The sequence below is a fragment of the Zalophus californianus genome, chromosome 11, assembly GCF_009762305.2.
Source record: "Zalophus californianus isolate mZalCal1 chromosome 11, mZalCal1.pri.v2, whole genome shotgun sequence".
NCBI lineage: Eukaryota > Metazoa > Chordata > Mammalia > Carnivora > Otariidae > Zalophus > Zalophus californianus.
In genome coordinates, this window is record NC_045605.1 from 105207857 (window position 1) to 105220002 (window position 12146).

At 49.3% G+C, this 12146-nt stretch overlaps 1 protein-coding gene across 1 annotated transcript in view; it reads left to right on the plus strand.

Moving 5' to 3' along the window:
- Positions 1-681: 681 nt before the first annotated feature.
- Positions 682-12146, plus strand: part of MARK2 (microtubule affinity regulating kinase 2) — a 56410-nt gene continuing 44945 nt past the window's right edge. Inside the window, exon 1 of the mRNA XM_027579260.1 lies at positions 682-814. Within this exon, the coding sequence (XP_027435061.1) occupies positions 761-814 (54 nt within the window). The 5' untranslated portion in view covers positions 682-760. The remainder of the gene's footprint in view (positions 815-12146) is intronic.

The window sequence follows — 12146 nt, forward strand, 5'->3', positions numbered from 1 at the left end:
GTGTTGCCGGAAATGGCCGACGACCGCCGTGGGCTTGCGGGGCGGGACGGGGGCGTGGCCGGCTCACTGCACGCGGTGCCACTTCGGGTGTTTCCGGAAACCGCGGCGAGCCAGCCTGAAGTGGGCGGGGAAAGGCCTATGGGCGTGGCTGGAGTCTCCCGAGTAGCTTCGTGTATTTCCGTAAACAGAGCCGAAGCTTGGGCTTCGCAATCGAGGCGGCGCGCTCGTCCGCGGGGTTTACCTTCTTCGGGTGTTTCCGGAATTCACCCGTAATCCGCGGCCGAGAGGAGGAGGCGCGCCCCCCTCCCGTTCCTCGCCGCTTCGGAGGTTTCCGGCCGCTGCCGGCGGAAAGAGCCGAGGGCCGGCGGTGGTGGCGGCCATGTTGGGAGCAGCAGGTCCGGCGGCGGCTGCCTGTGTGCCGGGCGCGGAGCAGTGCCGCTGAGGGCAGGGGAGGAGCGAGGCAGGCGGCCGGCTGCGGCGGCAGAGAGTAGGCGGAGCGGCGCGGCCCGGCCGAAAGGCGGCACAGCCCAGCCGGGGGTCGGGGGGGTGCGGTCCGGAGCCGCTCGGAGCCGGCGCGGCCTAGCCCGAGCGGCGCATCCCCGGGCTGGCGTGAGCGGCTGCCCGGCCTCCCCGCACCCCCGGCCGGGGCCCATGCGGCGGGTGCCCCTGCTGTGAGAAGCCCCGCCCGGCCGGGCTCCGCGCCTTCCCTTCCCTCCCTTCCTCCAAGCTTCTCGGTTCCCTCCCCTGAGATACCGGCGCCATGTCCAGCGCCCGGACCCCCCTACCCACGCTGAACGAGAGGGACACGGAGCAGGTAAGGAGCCCCGAGGGCTCCCCGAATTCTCTGGCTGGGCCCCTGCACCTTGCAGAGCCTCCTCCCTCCTCTGCTCTCCTCGTGTCCCTGCTGCCACCCTGCAAGCCTCGGCTGCCCTGTCATCTGGCTCTCGGCCTCGCACATCTCCCTCTGAGTCCTGTCCTGGGACCCACCTCGTCCTGACTCCAAGCTGCACACTTGTCTTTTCTGCTGACACCCCTCCACACACACACCTCCCCTCACCGCCCTCCTGCGCTCTTCCGTGTTACCTCTCTAGCTTCCCCTTCTCTTCCCTTTTTCTCTCAGGGGCCTTTCTGTTCTTCCTCCACCCACGCTTAAAGCCGCCACCCTCTTGCTCCTCGAATAGCACCCCGCGATTTGCCCCAGATCGTTGTCCACCTCTTCCTCCATCTCCCTAGCCTTGCTTCTCCTCCTCCCGCACCGGTTCTCCCAGTCCCTGGTTATCACCCTCAGGGTCCCTGCCCCGGAGTGTGTTCTCGATCCCTATCCCCTTCCAGTAACCCAGCTTTTTCTTTCTTTTTTTTTTTTTTTTTAACCCTCTTCTCCAAATTGTGCTCTCCCTCATGCTTGCAACCCACCAGCTCCACCCTCATCACCTTTCCAAATGGTTCGCCTACTCTTCGCTCATCACTTTCCCTGCTTTTTCTCCAGGAGCTCCCTGGTGCCTCGCGCTGGCATTTGTTGCTTCCGTGTTTCCCATCCTGCTGTCATGCGCAGAGTTTCCCACAGGTTGTCTTTGGGGTTCCAGTCTGAAGGATTCCCTTCAGACTCCGGATCCCTCGCGTTCTGTTCCCCTCGGGCTTGGTTTAAGTCTCCGGGCTTCCTGTTTTCTCACTGAGTGCTTTACCAGCCTGCACCCTGGGCTCTGCCTGCGGAGGGAGAACATTCTCCCAGCCCCATTCTGTCGGTACCACCTGTTGCTGAGTCCTTTCCCACCCCATCACGCTCCCTCGCCATCCTTGCCTTTTTGTCTTCTCACACTGCAACACAAACCATGATGCCTTCCTGTGTCTTCACTCCTGGCTCTGTCACTTTTCATAGTTTCTTCCTCCTTGCTCGGTGCCTTCCGGTTTCTCTACCCTCGCCCAGTCTTCCTTGCTCTACCTGTTAACCAGGGTTGCCTTTCGTCTCCGCATTAGTCCCTTCTTGCCTTCTTCACATCGTATTTCTTTCGCCACACATGCCCCTGTCCCTTCACTACCCAATTGGCTTGTGTAGTAACTCCCCGTCCAGGCACTCGGCGTACTAGTTTCTTGAGCTATACACAGCCCCCCCCCCCGCCCCCCGCCCCGTCCTGGCAGTCATTCCTATCATCTGTCACCCAGGCTTTAGCGTTTTCTCTGTCACCTCACCTGTGAGCTGAGAGGCGTCCACTTTCCACCCCTCCCCTATCTTTCACCACGTCCCGAGTCCGTTGCTGAGTGCTGACTGCTCAGTCCCCTGCCTGGCACACCCTTGTCGGTGGAGAACTTTCCTAGGCCAGAAAAACTTGATTTGAAAAAGGAGCTCTTCACCCCTGGGGCTGCAGCGCCTTTCTGCATGTCTCCCTTATGACATCCTTTATGTTTTCCTCTCGTTCCACTCTTTCTTCATAGCTCAGTAGAACCGTTGTTCTATTCTCTTGCGTGTTCACATCCTTCCCTGGAAAATCTGCCCCCGTTGCATTTTCCTGCGTTTTTCTTGTGTCACCCGCCCTCGCTCTCTGTCACCTGGGCAGTCAGGAACCCAGGAGGAGTTCTGGCCCGAGTTTTTCTCTGCACCGGTTGACCCTTTTGTTGCTGATGGATTGATATGCTTCTGGGGGTGAAATGAGTTGGGAGGGAGGGCCGGTGGATGTCTGTTTCATCACTGGGTTTTGCAGCTGGCTCTGCATGGGCCTGAGGTCTTTGGAAACCGGAGCGTGGTCTGCATGTCCCAGTCTTGCCCCTCACTTGCCAGCTGTTTCTCTCCTTGCTCGGAACCGCTTTTCCTAGGCCCTCCTGAGGTGGCCTGTTCCATTCCTTTTCCCATCACGGCCTTTGTCTTAGCAGGTAAACCCTGCTTAACCGGAGAACTTTCCCAGACTGTTGATTATGAGCTGGTAGGAGGAGGCCAAGTGACTGACTGACACCCTCAGGCATGTGAGGCGTGGCGGTGGAGTGCCTACTCTCTCCGCCGAGGCTGGGGGGCGGGGGGGAGGGGGCCATTGTGTTCAGCCAAGTAGAGTAACAGACTGCCTCAATGTGGTTTCTTTTGTGCTGGTTACTAAAATGTAAATGTATTCTCGCCATGGTCTTTTTCTTGTGATGTGTGCATTGATTTCTCTTCCCTCCATGCCTCGCAGACTGCTGAGCGCCTAGTAGGAAGTCGGTGCACACCCATTGATTTTATGAGGGCAGTAATCGGGTGAACCATTTGGGAATGCAAGCTGCGCTTTGATAACTTTGTCCGGAGCAGTGGCTGCATACTTTGTCATCCTGTTCCAAATTATGAATTACTCATCCCGTTTGCACTCTTTATGGACTTAGGTTCCCCTGAACCACTTCATCGCTTCTGCTGGTGTTCTCAAGGTAGCCAATCATGCTATTTACTTCATGCTAAGTCTGGTCCCAGTAAAAGCACAGCCATTGGAAAAGCTTGGATACACCTACCACAGGCAGATGCCTGTATTTTTCAAAACAAGGGAAAAGACAAGTCGCAGCCCTTCTGGTCGCAAGGCCAGGGATGCCAGAAGCATCGGCCTCCTTTAAAGAGTAGATGATGCCACCAGGTAAGAGCAAAAAAGCTCTTGGTTCCGTTCTGTTCTAGTCGAAATAGTCCCGGAAGTTCAGTCATTGCAGTAAGCCGTAATGTTGTGAAATAAAAAGGAAGGGATTTGGTTGGGCTGATTCCTTCCCCACAAAGATGCTCTATCACTGTATTTAGGTTTAAATTATTTAAACTGGTTTCACCGGGAAATAGGTAAGCAAACTCTCCTAGTTGTCTTCAAGCTCTGACTTCTTTTTTGCTCTTCCCTCTCCCCCTTTCTTTATTAAAAAATGTGGCTGATGGGAAGCTGTTTCCAGGAGCTCTTTGATCACATCTGAATTAAACACACATAACACATACACAGAAAATGTGGAAGCATAAAAATAAACCTTGTGTTGCAGGAAGAGTGCCTGTTTGCTGTCGACTCTGCTTCTCACAGTGAAAGTGAGAGATAAAAGAAAGTCAAGCCCTGTCTCTAAGATGGTTTTTGTGACACCTGGTTGCAGATGTGCTTTCTCACAGCCATAGACTCTTCTTTCATTTGCAGGAGGGTTGTGACCTCGGCTGGTAGTTTTGGGGATTCTCAGTCTGCAAGCTGAGCTTTCTGTCCACTTCTTTTCCAAATGGCTCTGCTGGCCTGGAGTCTTGGCTGTGGTGAAAGCAATCAGCAAGATGACTGTTTGTCTTCCAGCCAGGGGCAGCAGTAACAGGCAAGTGTGGAGAGGGGTCCAACTTCCAGAGTTCTGCTGCTTGGCCAGAGCTTCCTGTAGCATCTGGTAGAGGGCCTATGTGGCTTCAGACCTGCCCCACCCTTGGGCCTCAGGACGGAGGGCTTCTGACGAAAAGCAGGAGCCTTTCACTACCAGCCCCACTTCGGCTGCAGTGGGCAAGGGAGGGGGTTGCTGTCATTCTTCTGGGGAGTGAGTGGCATTGTTTATTCTTTTGGGTGGTTCTGGGAAGAAGAGTGTGGAAGTCTGGCTGAAGTGAGCAAATCTAACTTACAGAATCCTGTAAAGAACAACTGAGCCGCTCCAAACACACATCCCTTGGATGCCAGTGTTGATTCTGGCTGAATGTTGCATTGAATAATTTGGTTTTAGTGTTGACTCTAGTAGAGAGCTCTCATTTCCCTCCATGTCCTGGGAGCTATGCGGCACTGTGCTCTGGGTACAGACTCCGACTTCTGCCCTTTGACTCTGGCTAAGGGCTCCTTAGTGGTGCTGCCTTCTGGTCAGAGGTGTGGGTGGATGACATTCTCACTTCCTGCGTGGCCCTAGAAATTAGAATGAGGCCTTGTTAGAGCAAGGGCTTTAGGAGTCGGGAGTTCACAGAGTTGCTCACCATACCATAGTCTTGAACCCAGTAAAGGTAACTAGTAAATTATAATAATTTCTCTAATCTGTGGCTTTGCGAAGTAGCTAAACAGATGGATACAGGACAGTCCTTGAAACTTGGACTGCTGTAGATTAAAATCAAGTTTGCCCAGGGAATGACTGCATCTTTCAGGGGATGGTGACCAAAGATTGGGCCTGAGATTCTTTTCACTGTCAGTGTCTTTTTTTTTTTTTTTTTTAAAGATTTTATTTATTTGACAGAGAGAGACACAGCGAGAGAGGGAACACAAGCAGGGGGAGTGGGAGAGGGAGAAGCAGGCTTCCCGCGGAGCAGGGAGCCCAGTGCGGGGCTCGATCCCAGGGCCCTGGGATCATGACCTGAGCCAAAGGCAGACGTTTAACGACTGAGCCACCCAGGCGCCCCTCACTGTCAGTGTCTTAACTGATGGCTATGAGATAGGAAAAAATTGAGAATTTGCCTAAGAGGTTTGCATGGTTAGATCTCTTGGAAGTCAAAAACTTTTCCGACTAGACACTTTCCCCTTTGGACAGAACAACCCAGTTCTCAGTGGGGCATTTCACCAGGACTAACCCGTGCCTCCGTGAACTCTTTTCCCATTGTGCACTTAGCCACCTGGCTGGCCTTTCTCTTCTCCCAGGAGCTTCCATGACTTTCCTACATATGTATTATGTCAACTGGAATGAATATTTTATGCTTAGAGTGCAGCCAAGCCTCAGACTTTGTGGCCCATTATCGACAAGAGGGGTGGGGGCTGGGCGCCACCTTTGGCCCCATCATAGCTCTGCTAAATGGACTCTCCGCCACCCCCCTCCCCACCCCCCCAGCAGCACTTTGAAGCCCATTAATGGATCGGGATGAAGTAACCTCAGCAGATGGAAAGGGCGAGGAGGGTGGTTGTCCTTCCTTACCCAAGACTGCCTGATGAGGCTTTCCTGCAGTCACCAGGCACCGCCCCCCCCCGCTCCAGCCCCTGCTGCCTGGTTAAGCTGTAGACTGGGGCTCCTAGAGGCCGCTGCGGTGAGAGGAGATGGAGAAAGGGTTCGATTCTCTCGGAGCTGGTGGTGCTGCCAGTTTTGCCACTTGCCTAGCAAGGCAAAAACAGAGGGATGGGGAAAGGGTGGGTGGAGTTTAAACCTAGGCCTTCCTCCTCTAGCGGAAGTTCAGCAAAGTGACAAACCAGATAGGTGGTTGAGTTTCCTTCTCTTGATGGGAGATGCCAGCATTTGTACCTTTTTGCACTTCTAGCTTGGATTCTCCAGGCTTTCTCACAGCCTTCATCAAACACGAGTGAGTCACCGCAGTGTTATCTGTGCATTTTCCCCTTCTGTCTCAGCAGAGGGAAGAGTAAGCCTTTACAAACTTTGTGGGGGAGGAAACCACCCATTTCCACTTCTGGCATGGGAAGAGGCCATCTCTCTCGACGTTAACTCTGAAAGCTCTAGCTCTCGGAGCAGAATGTCACCACCCCACCACAGCCCTTTTGGTGTTGGCCGCTGAGTGCCTTTGCTGTCCTTTGGGCTGCCATGGTGCATCTGATTCTGAAACAACACCATGAGAGAACCTGACCTCTCGGTTTCCAGTGATCCTTCAGTGAAGGGGGGATCCTGGTTCCTTCTCTTGCCCACTAGGCCTGCTCATCCTTTAGGGAGTAGAAATAGGCCAGATGCCTTCACCTGTCTGTCTGCTTTTGCTAGAGGGTTTTAAGTTTCTTGGTCCCTAGACACTCTTTCTCCCTACTTCCAATTATCCCTACCTTTCTCATTAGAAAATGAGGGCAGAAGGGGCAAAAACAAATGCAATTCGTTTTGCTCATCAGATGGTTAATGTCAGGTTTATGAAGCGGGGTAAGCACAGGTTTGGTAGGCGAGGGCAGGATGGACACTGGTATTGATGGCTAGGTGAGTCCTGAGGGACAGCAGACAGGAGGGGGGCAGGGAGAGAGGAGAAACGGAGGGGCGTGTTCAATGATTGGCTCCAAGCCACCTTTTTCTTTTTTAACATAAGGCGGAGCAGACCAGAGGCTTCTCAGTAGAACCAGTCAAGCTGGTTTTGAGCAGCCTTGGCCTATTTTCCTATGTGCTCTTTGGGAAGTTGGCCATACCAGGGTCTGCCTCCTCTGGGGCTCTGCTCATTGGGGGATGAGTTTAGATGAGGTCTCTGAACTCCCCCAGCCCCTCCCAATACTGAACAGTCTCTGAGCCAGGCTTCTCTATATGAGCGGGCTCTCTCTACACCGAGGGCTACTCAGGGCAACTTTGTCTTACACGCCTTTCATTGGACTCTGTAAGATACAGCTCTTGTTCTTGAGCCCCCTTCGCAGGTCACAGCTTGGCAGAAGACCCTCCAGCCTGGCCAGGGAGAAGGGACTGGGTCTGTGGTTTGTGGATGGGGAACAGACTCCTGGCTGTTGTGATCTGGCAGCTAAATCCAGTAAGACCCCACACCTTTTGGCTTGATGCAGTGGGACTGTCTGTCCAGGCCTGCTGGGGAAGAAAAAAGGAGAGAATAGTTTTTGGTCTTTGGCAGCTCAGCAGGTACTTCAGCCATGCCAAACAGTGTGAGTTTGTTCCTGATCTGTACCTGTAGGAAAGGTGGGAGTCATCAGTCACCATGTGCTGGCACTTCCTGAACAGTGGCAGGAAATCTTTCTCCGGGAAAGGACATAGGATTCTGAGGCTCCTATGACCATCAGCGCTACTAATACAGCAGGATTGTTTTCCCAGTCCCCCACTAAACGGAAAACTCCCACATTCGAAAGTTTGGTGATTAATGAGTGAAACCACCTGCAAACGTAGTTCCGGCCCTTGCCCCTGCCCTTGGGGACGGGCTGCTCCTGTCTCTACTACAATGATCTACTCATTGCTTCTCCTGAGCACCATTTCACTGAGGGTTTTGTTTTGGTTACTGATACCTGTATGGAGGGTGGCCCCCTTTTCCTGCACCCTCTTTAGACCCGAGGGTCTGCTGGCCTTCCCCTACCCCCCATCACTTCCCCACCTCCCCTCCACAGATGGCCATCATCTGAGTGTCTTTGCATGTCGTGTTGGATGCACTTGTGGCTTGTTGCTTTGTTTTTGCCCACAAGAGTTTGAATTACTGGTTCTGTAGTCACAGGAAGTGGGGCCCCTCAGGCCTGCTTGGTCTAGCAATAGCATTCTAATTGAGTTGAGCCTATGGCAGAGCTGAAAAGAGATCCCAGTACTTGGGGACTTCCAATAAGAGGTGTGTTGTGGTTACAGCAGGCTCTACAGTTCAATTCCCTGTACTGGAATCTTGGACAGTCCCTACTATGACCTTGGGCTTACTTAATTGCTCCAGGCCTGTTTGCTCATCTGCAAAAAAGGAGTAATGGTAGTACCTATCTTGTAGGTATAGTTATTGTGAGCATTAAAAGGGGTAATGAATATAAAGCACCTAGAATAATGCCTGGCAGGACATAATCATCATTGTTGTCACTGTTCTAGTTGACCGACTCAGTGAGTTTTGTCTGAGCACCACACAACTCCAGGTCAAGATATGTTGGAATTTCTCTGAATTGATTGAAAGAATCTTGGTTTCTTTTAGTCATTAGGGTCCCTTAGGTGCTTTTTCCAGCAGTTTTTTTTTTTTAAATTGTTTATTTTGGGCACCTGGGTGGCTCAGTTGGTTAAGCATCTGCCTTCAGTTCAGGTCATGATCCCAGGGTCCTGGGGTGTCGTCTGTTCCCCCCCCAACCCCGCATGAGGCTCCTTGCTCAGTGGGAAGCCTGCTTGCTTCTCCCTCTCCCCCTGCATGTGCTCTCTCACTCTCTCTCTCAAATAAATGAATAAAATCTTTTTTTTAAACATTGTTTTAGTTCGTTGTTTTTTTTGTTTTTTTTGTGTGTTTTTTTGTTTGTTTTTGTTTTTGAGCCAACCAGCTATCTGAATAGAATGCTGTTGGAGAGATTTAGGTACTATTGAGATCAGTTTAAAAAATGGGGATGCATTTATTTACATGATATCAGTATGAGGTGATTTTAGCGATTAAAAAAAGAAAGAAACACCCCAAAACATTACCTTCTGCTTACCCATATTTCTGTGTTGTGAGTGGTGGTGGTGTATGTGCAGCCTCATCAGTGCCTGGAAGGCCAAGTCCAAAGTCACCAGAGCATGGGTTTTTCTGAGTGCTGGGATCCGGGTGTTACAAGAGGCCCGCTGAGCAAGCCCATGGGATTTCTTTCACGTTCCTTTCTTCAAGTGCAGTATTTACCCTTTGGCAACAGGAGAAAGTTCCCTGTTTTCTTAAAGACCACATGGGAACTGAGCAGGTTTTTAGGTTCCTTTTTCACTAGCAAAGGGGCCTTCAGGGGCCAGTCCTTATTATCTCTGTTGGCTTCCCTTAAGTGAGAAGAAAGCCCCCCCCCCCACCTTTGTGAGGCCTGGAAGGGTCGCAGCCATTTCTCAGCTGCTCCTAGGAGTTTGCGGACTTTGAATCTTGGGCTGAGATTTTGGTCTCAGTTGGTTCCTTGTTTATCTCTTGGGGCTTCTAGAGCCTGAATGCCTGGTCAGAACAGCAAGTAAGTTGCTTCGTTTTTTCACATTGCAGCTGCTGCCAAGGAGAAAGGTAACAGTGTCGCCTCAGAGCTCATCAGGGAATATTTCTTTCACTGTGTCTTCCTCTTCCTTTTGACCCCTCTGCTGACTTCTCTCACTTCCTTTTTTTCTGTTTGGTTTCTTTGAACTCTGTTCCTTCATTATCACTGTCCATCTCAGGCTTTCATCTCCATATCCCGTTCTGCCTGACCTGTCTTATGCCTCTTTTGTGGCATGGCCCAGGAGAGGAATTCTGATAGTCTGAGATCTCCTTCATGTCTAGAATCCCAGAACCACCCAGTCCTTTCTCCTGTTCCTCTGATTTCTATAAAGTTAAGGATTTGCTGCTTTAGAAAACATTTTCTTTTTATGTCTCTGGAGCCACCTTCCTTAGTAAAGCCAGGCTTGGCAATCTGACAGTTTACTAGGGTCGGCATCCCAGTTTCCCTGGTGACAGGGTCTAAGCTAGTTCTGGGCTGTTTTCCTGTGGCCTGTCCGGAATGCTCCAACACTGGACCCTGGTCTTGAGAGAGATCTAAGGAGGCGCTTGTTAATTCTGATAATGCGATATTGAATGTAGCTCCCGAAGTGTGGTTTGAGGACCCTGGGGCTCCCTAAGACCCGTTCGATGGTACGTGAAATCAAAATGAGTTTCATCACAACATTAATGCATTATTTGCCTTTTTTCACTCTTGTTCTCTTGATGTACAGTGGAGTTTTCCAGAGGCTGAATGATGTGTGCTGACATCATCACTCTTGACTAATGAAATGTGTGCTTCTGTATTCTTGCATTTTCTGGAATGTTTAAGGTAGTCCTTGAAGGTATAAATATGGAAGTTTGCAATGATGAACTCAGTTTGTTCTCAGTATTTCTACTGTACTCTTACTAGCTGTCTTCAGTTGTGCCTGCTGTAATCCCTGTAAACCGCATTATTGTCCTATAAATCATTATTTTGAAATCCCAGCATTTTCCTGGCACCTTCGAGGAAACACAACAAGAAGTAAGTACAACTTGTAAAACTTACTTGTAAAAGCTTTGGGGAAAGCTTCTAATTTTAAAAATTTCATTTACAACTTATTTTAGCACTTTATTCTAAAACAGAGGAAAATTTATCATATTTTTCTTATATTTAAGGATGGATTGTTGGCTTTAATAAGGGAGATTAGAAGACTTGCAATCTCTGTTTACTGAAACGGACACATCAACAAGTGAATGGGAGGAATCTGAAGAATCTAGGCAAAACTGTTAATAAGAAATGAAAAGTTATTGAAAGAGTCAATATTATAAGGAAAGCCGTTTTATCGTATCTTATGCAACAGAACACGTCTGTGTAGTATTATAGTGCCAGTTAAGTTGCAACATCATGTCAAGACCAATCATTCAGAGCTTAAAGAAAAAGGAATTGAGTATTTTAAGTGTACACACCATGAGCTCCTTAAATAGCCAGAATTTGCTCCAGCTTTCCAACCTAGAAATGAAAAAGTCAGTGAATCTTACCAGATAAGTTTTGACATTGCTTTGGCTGGAAAGGCCCACCCAATAGCCGAGAGACTAATAAAGTCTTGAGCAGCAGACATTGCTGAATGCCCACTGGATGAAGAGTCAGTAAAATCCAGGGCAGGAGCACTTCATGTGTTACCATGACTCGTCGAATTAAAGATCTAGCTACAAATACAAAGACTGAGTTCCTATCTTGTTTGCAGAATCGTGCTTTTGCCTTACAAATGAGCAGATTTACAGACACGGCTCAACCTGTGTCCGCACCAACTACGCCTCAGAGAATTTTCTTTTATGTGAATGCTCAGCAGTGAACACAAGTAGTAATAAATATGCAAGGGGTTGAATGACTCCTTTGACTCTCACGGTTCATCCATTTGCACGACTGGTGCAGAAGCAATGGCAGAGAATATTGCCGCCATCATAACATGAATCAAGGCAGTGAGTGGCACGAGACTCTTACCAGTGGTGGTAGTCACGGACTTCTTTCCCACTCTGTGTGTGCAGTTAAAAAGAAGAAGAAGCCATTTTCACTTAAGAATGTCTTGGTTGAAGCACTAAAAATTATTAATTTTTATTAAATCTCAACCCTCTAATAAAAGTCTCTTTAATATTTTGAGTGATGGAATGCCAAGGATCCTTGGAGCCTTGCTGCTGGATACCATAGTACAGTGACTGTCTTGAGAAAATGCACTAGTGTGTTGGAGCTGAACCAGCTGTATGGATCATCATTTTTACTTGAAAGAACAACTGATGGATAAACTGTAGTTATTCATACTTGAATGTTTAGTGGACATTTCCTTGAAATTGAACAAACTGAGTCTGTCACGATTGCCAGTGATAAAATTCAAGCTTTCAGGCAAAAATGAGAATTTTTGAAAACTTCTTTGTCAAAGACTTTTTTGATGAGACCAGTTGTAAAATTAATGGAATGTGATTTTTTGATATTGTATGAAATGTCAGTATTTGGAAATTCTGTATAATTCAACGAAGGAACATTTCCCAGATTGTTAGTAGGTAAAAGAGCCACTCAAAAAAATGCAAGATGACCAATGGATTTTAACGTTAAAGTACACCAAAAAAAATTCATTGATAAAATCTCAGATTGCACATTGCAACTAACTTTTAAAAAACTACTACTTTTGAGTTTTGGTGTGGTGTTGAAGAAGAAAAATTC